At 33.9% G+C, this 17,716-nt stretch overlaps 3 protein-coding genes across 3 annotated transcripts in view; 2 read left to right on the top strand and 1 right to left on the bottom strand.

Moving 5' to 3' along the window:
- Positions 1 to 10,012, top strand: part of LOC119831906 (sodium channel protein 60E-like) — a 111,088-nt gene extending 101,076 nt beyond the window's left edge. The window contains exons 9-23 of the mRNA XM_038355475.1: positions 35 to 266; positions 343 to 614; positions 688 to 920; positions 1,002 to 1,296; positions 1,647 to 1,962; positions 2,041 to 2,316; positions 2,401 to 2,697; positions 2,782 to 3,070; positions 3,376 to 3,569; positions 5,054 to 5,256; positions 5,353 to 5,625; positions 5,722 to 6,081; positions 6,343 to 6,565; positions 7,097 to 7,205; positions 7,681 to 10,012. Of these exons, the coding sequence (XP_038211403.1) occupies positions 35 to 266; positions 343 to 614; positions 688 to 920; positions 1,002 to 1,296; positions 1,647 to 1,962; positions 2,041 to 2,316; positions 2,401 to 2,697; positions 2,782 to 3,070; positions 3,376 to 3,569; positions 5,054 to 5,256; positions 5,353 to 5,625; positions 5,722 to 6,081; positions 6,343 to 6,565; positions 7,097 to 7,205; positions 7,681 to 7,889 (3,781 nt within the window). The 3' untranslated portion in view covers positions 7,890 to 10,012. The remainder of the gene's footprint in view (positions 1 to 34; positions 267 to 342; positions 615 to 687; positions 921 to 1,001; positions 1,297 to 1,646; positions 1,963 to 2,040; positions 2,317 to 2,400; positions 2,698 to 2,781; positions 3,071 to 3,375; positions 3,570 to 5,053; positions 5,257 to 5,352; positions 5,626 to 5,721; positions 6,082 to 6,342; positions 6,566 to 7,096; positions 7,206 to 7,680) is intronic.
- Positions 10,013 to 11,054: 1,042 nt separating this feature from the next.
- LOC119832031 (NADH dehydrogenase [ubiquinone] iron-sulfur protein 4, mitochondrial) lies at positions 11,055 to 12,437 on the bottom strand. The gene is made up of 3 exons (XM_038355617.1): positions 12,296 to 12,437; positions 12,051 to 12,213; positions 11,055 to 11,455 (listed from the first exon to the last, which is right to left on the bottom strand). Exons 1-3 carry the CDS (start codon positions 12,346 to 12,348, stop codon positions 11,099 to 11,101), a joined length of 573 nt encoding a protein of 190 aa, XP_038211545.1. The 5' UTR covers positions 12,349 to 12,437; the 3' UTR covers positions 11,055 to 11,098.
- An 894-nt stretch (positions 12,438 to 13,331) lies between these two features.
- LOC119831774 (inhibitor of Bruton tyrosine kinase) overlaps positions 13,332 to 17,716 on the top strand; it is a 16,595-nt gene continuing 12,210 nt past the window's right edge. Inside the window, exons 1-4 of the mRNA XM_038355273.1 lie at positions 13,332 to 13,545; positions 13,764 to 14,119; positions 14,296 to 14,473; positions 14,908 to 15,125. Of these exons, the coding sequence (XP_038211201.1) occupies positions 13,958 to 14,119; positions 14,296 to 14,473; positions 14,908 to 15,125 (558 nt within the window). The 5' untranslated portion in view covers positions 13,332 to 13,545; positions 13,764 to 13,957. The remainder of the gene's footprint in view (positions 13,546 to 13,763; positions 14,120 to 14,295; positions 14,474 to 14,907; positions 15,126 to 17,716) is intronic.

Here is a 17,716-nt window from a genome sequence, read left to right as displayed (position 1 = left end):
TTTGTACAGTATTATAATTATGATATTTCCTTAGATGGAATTTTAACGACTTTTTTCACTCGTTCATGATGATATTTCGAATACTTTGTGGCGAGTGGATCGAGCCGTTGTGGGACTGTATGCGAGCGGAACAGGCCAGCGGAGCAGAAAGTTGCTTCTTTATTTTCCTTCCTGCTCTTGTGATGGGAAATTTTATGGTGCTCAACCTCTTTCTTGCCTTGCTGCTCAATAGTTTTAACAGTGAAGAACTTAAAAATAGAAAAGAGGTAAGAAGCCAATGCATTACTTTAGCATCACTACACTAACTAGAAGTATTTAAATTCGTTACTTTTTATGTTATAGGAAGTAGGAGAGGATTCAAAATTAGCTAAAAGTTTTGATAGATTACGCTCTATAGTAAGAAAAAAAGGTTTCCTTATATCTAAAAGTAAAGAGACTGAAAAGAAATCTAAATTAGAAGAATTAGTTAACGAATTTATGTTACAACATCGTGCTATGAAGGAGAAGAAAGCGTCAATTCCTAGCGAACAGAGGTTTTCAGCATCAATACAGGAAACAATTTTATTTCCCCATGACAATATTTATAGCCATAGTTACCAAGAAGCTCTAAATAGGTAAATATTTCTCATCAAATATTTAAAAAATGTGTAATTAGAACTTGTTTGCATTTTTTTTTTTTTATTTTAGACCTATATCAGTAGGATCTGATTTTGCGTATCCACATCTGTATCAAATTAGCAATAATCATGGAAGTCAGGAGACACTAAAAGATGTAAGAGATTTAGCAGCGGAACATAAAATTACAAGCATTAGAGAAGACTCCAAGGAAAATCTTGATGATACAACGGACCAAGTAACTGCTCAAAGACTATTAAACCAAATGTCTTCAGGTTATCATACACAGCCTTCAGATTCAAGAGGTGGGTATTGTATCATAATAGAAATTGCAATTTATTTGAATTAAAAAGGTCTAATATACTAACCACAGGTGATCATTTTAGATGATAATGAACACTACGAAATGGCTCAAATTTCTTGTAAGACGACTCCAGAAAAGTCAAAGAGGGTCCGGGATGAATCTGGAAAATTTTTGAGAGATGCAATTAAAAAACCAGATGAAGAAGATATGAAGCATCCGTGGCAAACGCTGGTTTCATATGTTGATGAATTAACAGTTGGTGGAAGGAAGAACTCACAAGGACAATACATTGATCCAATGGGAAAGTTTCCTGGGTTTGGGAAACGAAAGGAACCTAAAGTACCGCAAGATTGTTTTCCTCGACACTGTTACAATGCGTAAGTTTACAAGCCCGAAATTTAATTTTTATTTTCAACCTTATTGGATCTCACCTGTTGAAACAATCACTTAAAGTTGATACATTCTGAAAGAATATTTTCTTTGAAATGATGCCCCAGTAATTTACTATTTTAATATTTAATACAACAATAAGATTAAAAAAAAATTGAACGCTACAGTAATAGAAATATATTTTGAGAATATGATTCATGAAAAACTTCCCCTCTATTGGCGCCGGCTAATTCTCGATACACGGTTACATTTTAATTTCACATTAATGGGTTGTTATCCTCCACAGTAGTATGACGATATAAGTAGTACCAGTAATAAAAAATTACACGTTTTTCAGGTGCTCATGCTGGGATGCTTGTATTCAAACAAGGTTAGGCCAAAAGTGGATGTTCATTCGCACATACGTACTTCGTTATGTTGATACACCAGCCTTTGAGTGGTTTGTGTTGGTCCTCATCTTTGCTTCCAGTATCACTCTTTGCTTTGAAGACATCCATCTCGAAAAGAATAAGCCACTCAAAAAAATACTTTACTGGACTAATCTCAGCTTCTGTATGATTTTTGTAATTGAGATGTTTTTTAAATGGATAGCTTTGGGGTTCTATCGGTATTTCACAAGTTTTTGGACCCTCTTAGATTTCACTATAGTTTTTGTAAGTATCTTCACTTCAATGTTTCAATAACAATTTAATTTTATGTCATCTTTTTTAATGCAATTAATTACTTTACAGGTCTCTGTGTTTAGTTTATTAATAGAAGAAAATGAAAACTTAAAAGTATTGCGTTCCTTGCGCACGTTACGAGCTTTAAGACCTTTAAGGGCGATATCGAGATGGCAAGGAATGAGGATAGTGGTGAATGCTCTCATGTATGCAATACCGAGCATTTTCAATGTGTTATTAGTCTGTTTAGTGTTTTGGTTAATATTTTCCATTATGGGAGTCCAGTTTTTTGGCGGGAAGTTTTTTAAATGTGTTGATGAGGATGGCGAATTATTACCATTAGAGGTACATTAAAACAATAAAATTATTTAGACGTTATGTTGACTTCATCTCCTTAAAGAACTTACTGATATGAAATTTAATTTCCAGATAGTTAATGATAAGTGGGAATGCTATTACAATAATTTTTCTTGGATAAATTCTAAGATATCGTTCGACCATGTTGGTATAGCATATTTAGCGTTGTTTCAAGTAGCAACTTTTGAGGGTTGGATGGAGGTTATGGCAGATGCCGTTGACGCTAGAGGGGTTGACCTACAACCGGCGAGAGAGGCCAACCTCTACGCATACATTTACTTCGTAATATTCATAGTGTGTGGATCATTCTTCACACTTAACCTATTTATAGGAGTAATTATAGATAATTTTAATATGCTCAAGAAAAAGGTAAAAGAAATGTTTTTAATAAATACAATTTCATTACGCTGTAGTTACACTGCATTGCAATTTTTATTTATCTTTTTATTCTAGTACGAAGGCGGGGTGTTAGAAATGTTTCTCACAGAGAGTCAGAAACATTATTATACCGCGATGAAGAAATTGGGCAGAAAAAAGCCGCAGAAAGTAATAAAGAGGCCAAGGAATCAATTTTTAGCGATGTTTTACGATTTATCTAACTCTCGTAGATTTGAAATAGCAATTTTCGTACTTATATTCTTGAATATGCTCACTATGGGCATTGAGCATTACGACCAACCGCATTCAGTTTTCTTCGTGCTAGAAGTTAGTAACGCGTTTTTTACTACAGTTTTCGGATTAGGTAAGAAAATATATATAGTATATCATACTTGTTTTAGCAATCGACTTTAAAGAAGGAAAGTTTTTAAATTCGATTGTATTTTTTGTGTTTGTTACCTCATCCTTTTACTGGTTGATCCGTTTTGTGTGATTCTTTTTTTTATTTGAAAGCTGCCTGTAGTCCCCTTATATTTGATCTAGTTCTGTCAATTTGAAGGCAGTTTAGTTTTTTGTTAGAAATAATTATGACATATTAAATGACCCATTTCTAATACCTTATGTAATTGAGAAAGAATAATTTAATCATTCATCGCCACTTTGTTTCAGAGGCCATCGTCAAAATAATAGGATTAAGGTACCATTATTTTACGGTACCGTGGAATGTATTCGACTTTCTTTTAGTTTTAGCTTCAATACTAGGTATATTAATGGAAGACATAATGATAGACTTACCTATATCACCCACACTTTTACGAGTAGTTCGAGTCTTTCGCATAGGAAGAATTTTAAGACTGATTAAAGTAAGTATGATATTTAAGTAGTAGTGAGTATGACTGTATACACAGTCTTATTATATTAAACGTAGCACGCAAACAAAACTTTAATATGCATTAATAGTCGATTTTTATTGTTTGGGTGGACATTTTGTTTTTGTGTGAACAGCAAGCACATTTTATAAATTATAATCTTATACCTTTAAACGAGCAATTCTTGTATATTCATATATATATATATATATAATTGGAATCTCGGAATCGGCTCCAACGATTTTCATGAAATTTAGTATACCGGGGGTTTCGGGGGCGATAAATCGATCTAGCTAGGATTTTTTTTTAGAAAATGTCATATTCGTGTTTTATTCGTGTTTTTTTTTCCTGACATCTATTGGTGAATAATAATACTATTTTGCTTCGTAGATAGCTGGACAACTGAAATAACACATAGGCACTTTTTATACCGATATTCCTACGGGATACGGTTACGCACCACGCTTACGCGGTTTCAACCGCGGGTCACAGCTAGTAATTTATTTATCGGTGAATTTTTGACGTGACAACGTCTTAAATTAGGTTGCGGCTCGGAGGCACTTATGAAAAAGTGTAACGCCCGATAACGTTACGATGAGTCACCGAACTATGATCGGTCCGCCGCGCGCGCAGCACTAGAGAATTAGGCGCATTGAATCGGCGCGTGCTTGTGTCTCTGTCTCTGTCTTTTTAGTAAACAAATAATATTTTCTATAGTTAAAATTTGTGCAATTCTTATTTTCATTCAATTCCTTGTTCCTATTGTGCAATTTAATAATATTCATATCAATAAATATTCTACCGAGAAAAAGACGTTGTCACGTAAAATCTTCGCCCGTAAAACCGACTTTACAGGCAACCATTTTTTTTTTAACCTTTCTTCCTTTAAATATATAAAATCACTAGCTTCGTCCCGCGGTTTCACCTGCATAAGTCCGTATCCTAGTTATATCGGGATAAAACGTTGCCTATGTGTTATTCCAGTTGTCCAGCTATCAGCAATCGGTTCAGAAGACTTTGCGTGAAAGAATAACAAACACACACACATCCTTACAAACTTTTGCATTTATATATTAGTAGGAGTAGGATAACAAAGTAAAATAATTAAAAGCGTGACGTTTTTCATTATTATCTTTTAACTAGCTAAAACCTACGGCTCCACTCGAGCAGTACCCGGTTAAAATGTAGTTTATGTTTAATTTTTAGTTTTACAGTATTGAAATGCTTTATAAATGATAATTTTGAGAGAATATAAAAAATTTGATCATGAGGCAGGATTCGTGCACAGGTGGCCCAGAGGCTAGGCGTTGCTAAAGACGCGAGTACGAATCCAGACTATAGTCTATCTCTGTACCAAATTTCATATAGATCCCAACAGAGGCTTTTGTGTGAAAGAGTAACAAAACATCCACACTATCTTGTAAATTATCGCGTTTAGAATATAGTAGGATAGTCAATAACATGTAAACCATTTTCAGGCCGCTAAGGGCATTAGGAAACTACTTTTCGCTCTGGTCGTGTCTTTGCCGGCCCTCTTCAACATCGGTGCCTTGCTTGCGTTAATAACTTTCATTTACGCTATCATCGGTATGTCTGTCTTTGGACACGTGAAGGAGCAAGGTGCTCTGGATGATATTGTGAATTTTCAAACCTTCGGTAGAAGCATGCAGTTGCTTTTTCGGTAAGTCTTTTTCCTTATCCCATTTGATATATCAAATGGGACCTATAGGTCCCATTGTTTCTTATACTTCAAAACTCATCTTATTTTTCGTTTTAGTCTTATGACGTCAGCAGGTTGGAATGATGTGCTGGAATCGTTAATGATCCAGCCTCCTGATTGTGAATTGGGTGACCACGGTCACACCAATGGAAACTGCGGAAGCCCCTTATTAGCAATAACTTACTTCACATCGTTCATTATCATAAGCTACATGATTGTGATAAATATGTACATAGCGATAATTCTAGAAAATTTTAATCAAGCTCATCAAGAAGAGGAAATCGGTATAGTGGAGGATGATCTCGAAATGTTTTATATTAGGTGGTCCAAGTAAGTGAAGATGTTGTAAACATTTTAATATTACAAAACTAATTTTTGAACATATATCGTCAATATTATAGCTATAAATATATGTTCCTTTTACAGATATGACCCTCATGCAACACAGTTCATAAGTTTTGCTCAACTATCAGATTTTATAGCGTCGTTAGATCCCCCTCTAGGTATATCTAAACCGAATACAGTAGCGCTAGTGAGTTTCAACCTTCCTATTGCCAAGGGCAATAAGATTCATTGTTTAGATATACTACATGCTCTGGTAAAACACGTGTTAGGTCATGTTGAGGAAACGGAAACATTCCGCCAGTTGCAAGAGCAAATGGATATTAAGTTCAAGAAGCAATTTCCGACTAGGAAGGAATTGGAAATCGTTTCTTCTACAAGGATATGGAAGCGGGAGGATAAAGCGGCGCGAACTGTACAGCGCGCGTGGAGAGAGTACCAAAAGTAAGTCAACGTAGCTGAATTTAATTTATTTGTGCTACCATGTAAATTATTTCTAACGTCATTAATTTTTTCGCCGAAGTTAAATTAATCGCCTATTTCAGTAGCTAATTGTCTATTTCATATGTATTGTTTTCAAAGTAAACATTTCAATCACATCTTTAAAATTTATTTATTAATTTTATCATTAAAATCCTAAATCGTCTTAAATAACTTAAATAACCTCCATCAAACAATCACCCAAATCTACGATTCTTCAATCAGGAGGAAGAACCGTAGCCCGTCACAGGAGGAGGAGAGTACGAAGTGGTCCCCGGGTGGCGGGTGGGGCGGGCGGCTGAGCGCGCTGCTGCACGTGCGGCGCGGCTCGCACGCGTCTAGCAGGAAGTCGTCCCGCGCGTCCGACGCCTCCGATATCAGCGAGATCGGCGGCGCCTGGCTCAACCTCCCGCTCTTACTGCTACCGGGCGCAGCACCCAATGAACAGGTACGTCGTAGATAGTCGTTTGTTCTTCGTTTTAAATGGTCCTTGCGAAAACGTGCCTGGATTATGATGGACTCATATTGAGAAGCGGCCTATCGACTCAACTCCGTTTCCGAACCGCTATTAGTGACTGGGTAGTGGGTGTTGTGCTGAATTTATACGTGACTCACGTTATAACTGGACCAAGTTATAAATTCATGCGTTGAGACGTTGAGAATTTTGGATTTTTTTTTCGTTGAATTGCATGATTTAAAAGATGCTTCTAGGTACTTAAGCTAGGATAGTAGACTTGTAAATTGTGGGCAGGATTTAATAGCGTATTTGGCTACATAGTCGATTTTGGTCAATTCTTTTTGCATGTTTTATCGAGTCGAGTAAGCAGATGAGTATATTTTGTATTCATTAATAATCAAAATCAATATGTAAGATCCATTCAACGTATTTTATTAGGTTCTAAGAACATGCATTTCATCGCTCTGTATTTAGTTGGGACTTGAACATGAGGTACATACATACTGTTATTTAAAACTTTAGGCTAGCGGTTCAGAAGGACCTCCCCCGCGACGGAGGTCAGCGTACGGTTTGCCCCTATTCCTTCGTCATCAGGACGCCGTTGACGAAGATGGTGGGCCCAAACGAGCAGGTTCATATGTAATGATTGGCTTTTTGTGTCTATCCTAATAGTAGCTTTTTGTGGGTTGTTTTGCCAGAAAATGCTGACTATTACTGAGTACTCATATAATATAGTCTTTGTGTATGGCAAGACAAACCCACTATTCCCATTAGTTACTCTTCTTATAACTTTTTATTCATGTGTGGTCTGTTATTTATAGTTTGATTAGAATATTAATATAGGATATTATGTACGCTTTTTCTAAAAAAAACCCCAAGACCGGTGTTTTTCTTTGTAATAAGAGGCAGTGGATCCGTTTATGACGCTTTGCATGTTTGCTTCTTTCTTGGTATGCAAATTTTCTTATCTTTCCTTATCTTCTTGCGGCGGAACTATCTTACACGTTGTTAATGAAATGTTGTTTTATTGTGCTCTATGCTCTTGTTTTAAAGCATATAAATATAAAAGCTATCCATTGTTGATAAAGGGTTACACTATATTATAGGTTCCCTTCGGTTAGCGTCCCGTCGGAACTCCGCTCGCCGCGCGACTACCCCCGCGCGAGTAAACACCCCGTCTCCCTCCCCGCACGCCAACAGCGCTGTAAGCATCCTCGTCACTGAAGCGTCGCCGGATGCCGTTCCCCCACCGCCAGCGCCACCTACCGTCGTCAAAGTTTTAGTTCACAGAGAGAGCGACGAACAACCCAGCTGATCTACAATCGACGAGCCTCCTGGGCTCCCGGAACCTAGCTAGTCACGACAACACTATCAGAGACAGTGTGTGTCAATGTTTAATCGAATATTGTGTTCAGACACGGGTAACTCAGTGATATATTATGGATAGATTTACTATTATTTCGGATCGAAATAGTTTAGTGATGTTAAATGTATTTAAAAAAATCGTCAAACCCAACAACATACGTGTATTAATGACAACATGAACACTTCCGAAACGCAATAATTTAATAGTGTTAATTAAATCGCTCAATGAGCTGTTACCGATTAAATCTTATTATAATAATAATTGTTTATGATAAATTGTTTTTTTTTTTCCAGCTTTAAGCTTGATTAGGAATGCTGATTCGTTTATGAGGCTGTTTTCTATAGAATAGGAGTGTTATTTGTTATTGTAAATATATTTAAGCTGTGGCCGAAATATTGTATTAATTGAAATAGCTTGTTTTTATTCATAATGCGTTAATAGTTACGAATTAGTACCGTTCAAATGAGGTAGTAGATAAACCACACCAATTGCCTTAAAAATAGTTTTAAAAAATTATAAAATGCATTTGCATGATAGAAATGCACATTTTAATTCAACAATTTCCCGCCTTAACATCATCACAGTAAGCGTTTTTATAGTGTGTTAAACTTTAAAAGTGATTTATAGAAATAATTGTTTTAAACGTAAGAATCGAATCGCACAAATTAAGTTATGAAATAAATAATAGTCGTTAATTTACATGCCGCTTATAATAATTATAATTGACAATATTCCAATATAGGCTGAGATAACTACGAAAATTTCCAATTAATGTTCATTGTTTAAAATAATGCTGCTGTCAATTTATCATCGCATGTCAAATTTGCATTTTCATATTGTAGTGTTTTTAGCTTTATTATTCCCGTCCAATAACCAATATGTTTTGTTCTTCCTTGCACAGTGCAGTAAATAATAACAAACCGGATATTAACAAACGTCCGCGTCGGTTCGAAAGAAATACGTTTAGTAATCGGGATCACTATAATATAGTTAATTTCAATGTGATATACCTAGTAGTGAAGTTAATAATAGTATATAAAAAGCAGTTATGTTGTTAGGAAATCTATTTTGTATTATTTGCGCTGCATATGTTAGAACATGCTTAAGGACTAAAATATATTCTATAACTAGCGAACTACATAATTTCGACCAATAATTAAAAACATAATCATTCAATCTCAGATTGCATACAACCTTAGACATTGATAATACGAATTACAAATCACGATTATATCTTACACTTAATTTAAAAAAATGACAATATATAGGTACTTCTTCAAAGTAGCATATATTTGTAATATTTTTTATTTGAGTTATATTATTCTTTCTTATGTAACTTCAATGATTCATAATATTATGCTCAAACACACTAATTATATACTATAAACCCTCAATGCACCTAGCTCATTACAAAAAGAAACTAATTTAACACTGCATGCAACATTACAGCGACCTTTGGACTAGCTTTACAACAGTAGAGTTAAATAATAACTATTTTAATTCCCCCATATACTTCCAAGTAAAATCCGCATTAATAACCTTTTTATCTTTTTCATTCAAAGCTAATCTTAATCTTTACACTAAAATTAAAGTTGGATTCACAAACATGGTTCTATCATTTAATTGTAGATGAACTGTTAGCTTATGCATTCTTTATTATGTTCAATCTTTGATCATGTTTGCGAAGCTAATTTCTATATTACGACTTAAACACAGAATTACCTGTATTAAAAATCATTAAAACATTGTCTATTAGTAAATTTCAAAAATAGAGTTGTTCTCAAACTGTTCGTTATTATGTACATAAATCGAGGAAAGTATGCAATAATTTTTCATATTTTAAGTAGTAAATAAATTATTAGATTACTTTTTAACTCTGTAATGTACGGTGTACATTCAAAACTATTGTAGTTAGCGAAATTGCATTGTAAGCATATGTCGATCATTGACATGTGAATCATTTTAATAATTGTATAATATGTAAATAAAATGTTTAAGTGAGACCTGCGAAATATGATTTTCTTCCGAGGTACAAAATATTAATTAACCATGTTGAAAACTACGATTAAACAAAAAACCATAAATGCTGCATTTTGATTTACTCCTTTCCTAACCTGCGTAATTCATTGTATAAGTAGTCCGGTCCGGCCTGTAAAAAAATTGCCGCAAGTATCTTTCTGATATTAATGACCTTTCCTCGAATTGTGACGTCAGTTTATAATTCAAACGAACAAATAATGCAAGTTAAACAATACGTTGAAAATCGATGTAAGTATCAGATAATTTTTTAAAAATTACATCAATTTTGATAACCTACATCATTATTTAATCTATCTATACTATAATAAAAACGGTCAGGGTTAAATTTTGTACATTGAAGATAATCAGATTTTTTTTTTGTGGGGCGTTTTATTGTCAATACTGAAGTATAAAATGCAATTTAAAAAAACTTTGTCTATCTGTCTGTATCTCGAATGAGAATCACGCAAAAACTACCGAACAGATTTTGATGAAACTTGGTTATAGCACCTACTCCGAGGAAGGATCTTATTTACTGTTCATCCCGGAAATCTATATGGTGTCTGAGGGGGGAGGGGTGAAAGTCAATCTAAGTATGTATTGACAAACGCGAACGAAGTCGCGGGTACAGCTACTGTTATAAATAAAACTTACTTCTTACTCATACCTTTAACATGTATTAATTACCTATGTTGACCTAAGGCATACATAAAAATACAATATTATTTATGATGTCATAGTATACTGCTTTTAGTATTCATTATAAATCAAAAATCAATTACGTTGTAACACTCAAAACATTTTATACCAAAATAAGAAATCAACAAATTGCTTCTATACTGTAATTTACTTAATTTATTCACTTTAACATCAATATTTTTAATGAAAATATATTAAACAATCAGTAGTATTTATCTATGGCATCTAAAGATCCATTCTTTATACTCTAATTTTAGCTATGAACAATTGTATAAATTACTTTAAGATTAAAAGTTCTTTCTATTAATGAATTACTGTATAACTATTTTAGTGAATAGGTTATTGAAGGAAAATCTACTGAACCACTTCCAAACATCTATTAAATTAAACAACAAATAACTAATATTCTGTATTCAGGTTCAAAAAATTCCTATAACCCTCTATTTGGTAGATACCCTTGTGCGGCGATTCCATGAGAAATTAACCCCATAGCTCTTAGGCCTGAACTGCTTCTCAATTTTTGGAACATCTATGTACCACATCCAGCCATTCTTTTCGCAATGCTCAATAGCTTCATCGGGGGAGGTGAACTGAATTTTCATGTTGGATAGTGGATCACCAGACGATGTCCATCCCATCAGAGGGTTTTCCCAGCGCTGTCTAGTGTCAAACTCCATTTCCCAGTGGTGGATGTTGTTTGTACCACTCTGCATGGCATTCTTTGGGGGCTGGTAAATGCGAACTCTACGCGTTCTGACATGTTCTTCTGGGACACCTGTTATTGGTGTTAGGTCAACCTGGAAACACACTTAGTTGTTTTAAAAACAATATACAGAATAATGTTAAATAGAATTTGTTTTCATTTAACTTTAATATCATACAATTTAATAAATGGGTATGCTTAGACATTTTTCCCTATTATAATCTTTGCTAACCTTCTAGGAATAAGTTCCACAGTCAACAATAGGGCAATTAATCTTAAGCTCTCTAATTTGCTTGTATTTAGTAAACAAAATCTGCCATGAAATACTCAGTATGCTACATAATGATTCAAATAGTACTGAATAACGAAAAATTATTAATAACAATATTTTTAAACTCAATACAAACAGTAGAACCTTCATAGAGGATCTAGGGCGATTGCAACTTTGAACATTTATTTTTTCTCAAAGGCCTATGGATTATTACTTCTTTAAGTCAAAAGCTATTACATGATTCGGACGTTTTTTGAGTCTCTTTTGATAGTCAAATTATACAGATTCTATATGTTAGTACATAGAGATATTAGTAAATTTTGTGAATTTATTGCGCGTAATCACTTTTTTCTCATATTATTCCATAATTATATATATAAATACACATATAAGGAAACTACTAAATTTAGACACAAACCTTGGTTGGGACGCAAATGCTAGATTCATAGACCTTTTTCTCCCTTGCTTCTTCCGGTAGCGCAATTACAGTTTCGGTATCGATCTTTGGGGCCTCTTTCCTGTTCATTGGATTTTGATCCGAGGCATAACGTGATGATCCAATGGATAAAGCAGGAAGACTTCTGGAACCCAAACAACCAAGATTATATTAAGTTAGATGAAAAGTTTTGCATATTTTTTTCTTTAATGTAGATATTTGTGTACCTTGTAATAGAGGTTTTAGACAACCTCGTTGCCGTGGTAATGGCCTTAAGCATGATGTTTTCTCAAATAGTCTTAAAATATACAATTATCTTCGCCTGATTATCCAACCTATTCAGAAAAATTATTGACATTGACACTTGACACTTGATAGAGATTTTTTTTTTTTTTAATGGCAAAAAGTTAGACAGCTTGATAGACTTATTATCTAACAGTGGTCAGTGATACCTAGTTTAGAATTTTATATGTCATATCTTTAATGACCTCACTCACATTTGCACGAATACGTATCCCACTCTACAGGCATTTATTTAATTACATATTTTAATGCAATCCTTTGTTTTCATTGAGTTTATTGCCATGGTCCATATCTTCGCTACGGATCGTGCTATATCTGTGTTTCGAGTACTCTAGAAACTAGTTACAATTGGGCATTAGCGCAAATAACATAATACCTACTATACCTATTGGCATTAGCAGGCAACGCATTTGCAGCGGCCCTACCTCTGTAAATGCTCACGATTTTGATCGCTTAGGTATTAGGTATCAGGTGAGTCACCAGCTCGGCTGCTTATTAAATAAAAAAATAAGTATTATTAGGTATCTAGTATGAGCATGACATCATTATTAACGTCTTTTAATTTAAGTTATAGTTGGCGCTATCACCGCCTATGAACATCTGGAGAGGCGAGGTCGAGGAGGAGGAGAAGAATAAAGGAGAGGAAGGAGAAGGATAAGAAAAAGGAAACCGAAAACCTCACAGAATGAAACATAGTAAAGAAACAATATGCTATTTCAAGTCGGTCTTCCTGTGGGGGTGTAGTACTTTCCCGGTGCGAGGCTGGTCCAATATGTGGTGCCGAAATGTGTTCGACTACCGCATAGCAAAAAAAACATTGTTTTGATTTACTGTCTCACTGCATAATATTATATTAATCTAGCATGATCAAGTAGGATCAAGAGGCTGTGCTCACTTTTCATTGGTGCTAAATCTTAAAAAACAAAAAAAAATTATTGGTGGTGACATTGACGTGAGACGTCTGACGAGACAAGATATGTCAAAAAAGTAGGTTTTTACAAGGTGATCAAATTTTCGCCGAAAATAGCAGATTTATTATTTCATTGCTTTTTGAATGTAATATTATATGATTTTAACATTTAATGTTCCCAATTTCTCATTGCTTTACGTAAATAATGTCCACGCATTCCTTTTCCCCTAAACGTAAATTCTGTGCATCTGGATTCTTGTAAAGGTATGTTGTATCAGTTTCTATTTATTCCAATGCATATCGAATGTCAAGGACACCAAATACAAAATCTAACGATAAAAGTTTTTAGAAAGTACATATTGATATCATTCTTATATTTTTATTACTGTAAATACTTAGTAAACTTAAAACAAACTGATATTCAGATTGTATGGTGAAAGATACACCGACAAAGCAGCTAATGTTCTCTTATTCTTTTTCAGATTGCAACTGAAACAATTATGTTGTTCTAAAGAAAAGAAGACCCTACAGGGGTCTGGCTTAGCCGACCTCTGGTTTTTATTTGCTCATATTTAATTATATTTTAAGATCGGTGTCATATCTACATTGTACCTGTAAATAAAATATCATAGAGTAACACAAAGTACACATATAAGGAATTTCAATTATTTTAATAATGAGTAGGGCACCTGAAGCTGATTGCACAAAAAAGTGCAAATCTCGCACACATGGACAAATATTGTCAAGTGCTATAACTAAGAGGTCCATTAGTGATGCATCACTTGCCAGTTTTATTAAAGCAACATGCGCCAATTTCACCAAAGCATTCGACTTTGAGGTAAGTTGGTTAATATTAGAATTAATTATGTAACAATCAAAGATTGCATAATATTATATAAACAAACAATTTTTTTATTGAATCTATTTTTATTGTCTCATTGATAAAGATAACAGTGAATATACGAATATGCAGCTTAATTTACATAAATAACGGAAAACACATTTTTTTAATAGGGTCGTACAGCTTTGCATATGGCCGTATCGAGGGGTAGAAATGAATTAATGCATTGGCTTATCAAGCATTCGTCAGAGGCTTTTATAAATGCAAAAGACCGAGAATCAGGCTACACTCCACTGCACAGAAGCATATTTTATGGACAAATACATTCAGCAGTATCTTTAATTAAAATTGGTAATAAGATATTTTCAAGATATTTTAAACTGTTTGGTAACACTTGCATAAAAATATATTTTATATGTATTATTGATAAAGGTGACAAATGAATAAACAACATTAATAATAAGAAGATTTTTCTTATTGCTTTTTTTATGTTTAAAACTTCATATTATTTTTTCATTAAAATTTTTTATTTACTGTATTCATAATGTTATAATAAATAATATAAAGTAATAAGAATGAAAAAAATTTTTCTTTTCAAAATTTCTAATTTATAAAGCATTTCAATGCTAAAAAAACTAAAAATTTAATTTAACAAAGACCACATTCCTTTAATGAAATAACATTTCATATTGGCTGAGATGGTTCTTAATCATCTCAAAACTAAAAATTAAATATAAAATAACAATAATAGATATTGCTTCATACATAGTAATTTTTCATTACAGGAGTATACCCAGACATATTGGACAAGGATGATTATAAGGCCTTTGAGCATGCAATGCTCGACCGTCAATACGTCTGCAAAGTGGGTAATGACATGCCAAATGATGTGTATGTGTGGGGCAGCAACTCTAACTATACTTTGGGGACAGGATCCCACCAGCCCAAGAATACACCTGACCTGCTGACCTGCTTCAGTCGGACCAATGAAGATATTAAACAAGTAGGTAGCACTCTTTGACTGTCTGGTTATAGCCTACTGAGTAATTCAAATAAGAATAGGATCGATTCTAAGCCATTTTGTGACGACATAAGTATTAACTGAAAGATATTATTAATTAAAGGAATATCTTAGTAAAGAAATCACCATCCTCCCGTATCTTGTACTGTAAGGTGCGCTCGTCCATACTCGAAACCCTGACTTTTTGCTTTTAAGTCCAATGACATAACCACTAAACCACCAGTCCAGCTGTCTACGTACCAAATTTTATTGCAATCGGTTCAGTAGTTTTTGTGCGAGAAAGAGCAACAAACACACACACACATCCTTACAAACTTTCGCATTTATAATATTAGTAGGAAGTAGGATTAGTAGGATAGTAGGATGAACAACTTTACTAACATACTAAGTGCGTAAAGATTATAAGAAGAGATAGCGGTTTTTTTTTAATCAGTTTTCTTTTTTTAAATTTGAGTAGTTGCCATGTATAATAGTAACCCAGTTGATATGCAGTTATACAGGCGCCTATTCAATTGTTGACCACTGTTTTTGACTCATTGAAAGTAGGCACTTAGATGTGTATGTGCCTACTTGAATCAATTATTTTTCTGTTAAAGATCGCTAGGAATCTTCAGAATACATACCTTATTCTGTACAGTAAGTTGTAGTTTTATAGAGGGTACAATACAATTTAAATATACCGGGACGAAAAAGTAAAATAAATATTAATTGTTGAATGAATCAACAAGTTCCATAAACAAAGATTATTATTACATATAATGAATTAGAATTACCAGTGTACTGTTGCGATACAGATATGGCCGTATCGATTATCGTAATTAATGCCGTGCGTGAAGTGTGCATAACACGATATTAATTGTCAACTATCAAATTATTATTCATGAAATTACAAATAAATACATGTATTTATATTTTTGATAACAACTATGAGCTAGCCACTGTTTATATTGATGAGAGTTCAGAGAAAATTCTGCTCTTAGTAGTTTTGTCATTAGCCAGGTCACTCACTGGTCACAAACATTTGTGCAAATGTTTGTGCTCTTGTTAGGAAAAAGCTTTACATACATAAGCGTTGCGTATACGTACAAATGTAAAGACAATATAAACATATGGTTTAATAATTTGATATTCCTTGAAGGTATCCGTAAATATTTAACGCTGCACTGAAATCCAGAAATTTTTTGAAATTATTTTGTAATGATTCCAGATTCATTCTTACGATTAAGTGAGATAGTTACAATGCCCTAAATTTTTTGAGATTTTAATTTATCTAATGTCTTGTCAATTACTGGTATTAAATTTATTAAAATAATATTAAAACGTCATTTCACATGTCTATATGACTTAAATTGCTCTTTGTTGTAGTTATACTTTTTCAATTCAATTATCAAAATGCACACAGTGGGTCTACCGCGCACATGTCTCGGTTTTACAAATTTTTTATTTTTCTTATTGAGCCTCATAAGTTTGGCGATTTGTGTTTGGTGCATGATAAACACCGAATTCTTCACAGAAGTGAATTATACTATAACCAAGAGTACATTAGTGTCAGCTATCGCAAATTTCGTCAATCTAAAGCTTTGGTTTACTCCCGTGACGACGATATTAATACCAGTCGCTTGTCTCGCTGTGTTGACGTCGTGTTGCGGCGTTCTCGGAGCAGGATGTAGAACTAAATGCGCCATTAAATCATACATATTTCTAGTCACTGCATTATCATTAACTTCATTCTGGCTATTCTTCGTTTCGGGCATTTATAATGTTTACACGGATAACCAAAAAACACGAAATTATTTACGCACTGCCGTGTCACGTTACTATGGGAGGGAACACGATCTTATAACTTATTTTGCGGACAAAATAATGGTTGACTATGAATGCTGCGGAGTAGATAACTATCAAGATTTTTTTAGCACTGTTTGGCAGAGGAATAATAGGGATAAAATGTATCCAGTACAGTGTTGCAGACTGACCAATAAAACGAGTTTAGTACCCGTTTCTAAAGAGTGCACTCAAAGAATAGAGAATGTGGAAGCTTATATAAATAAAGGATGCTTCGAGGCGTTAAGACAATCTATCAAAGATAATAAAGCGAAGATAATATTTTATGTTGTCTTAATATTATTTTCATATTCAATTATAATGCTATTTGCCTATTGCATTATTCGGGGTGAGCCATTAATAGGAGCTATCGCTGGTGACTTCGCGTCTTATATACCAACTGGTGATAATTTAGACAAAGTAGTTGTTTCAAACTCCTCTCTGGATAACATGATGTTTGCCGAAGAACCACCGCAGAAAGTAGTCAGGGTTGTTTCTGCTATTAACCCAGGATTAACGTATAAATTTACACCGAGTGGTTACGGTGGAAACCATGCTTTTACAGGAGATACTAGATCTTTTACAAAATAAAGAAATTAAATCATATCTTGTGTTCGTTTTTATTCACAATACTTAAATAGTTCAATATACTTGTGATAAGGTAAATAAACTGAAAGCCCTGAAAGTAATATCAGTATATCACCTGCAGCAGTAAATTGTGCATTCTGATAATGCGATTATGGCATTCTTAT

This window comes from Zerene cesonia, chromosome 14 (genome assembly GCF_012273895.1).
Source record: "Zerene cesonia ecotype Mississippi chromosome 14, Zerene_cesonia_1.1, whole genome shotgun sequence".
NCBI classification, from domain to species: domain Eukaryota; kingdom Metazoa; phylum Arthropoda; class Insecta; order Lepidoptera; family Pieridae; genus Zerene; species Zerene cesonia.
This window is presented reverse-complemented; position numbering and strand designations above follow the sequence as displayed.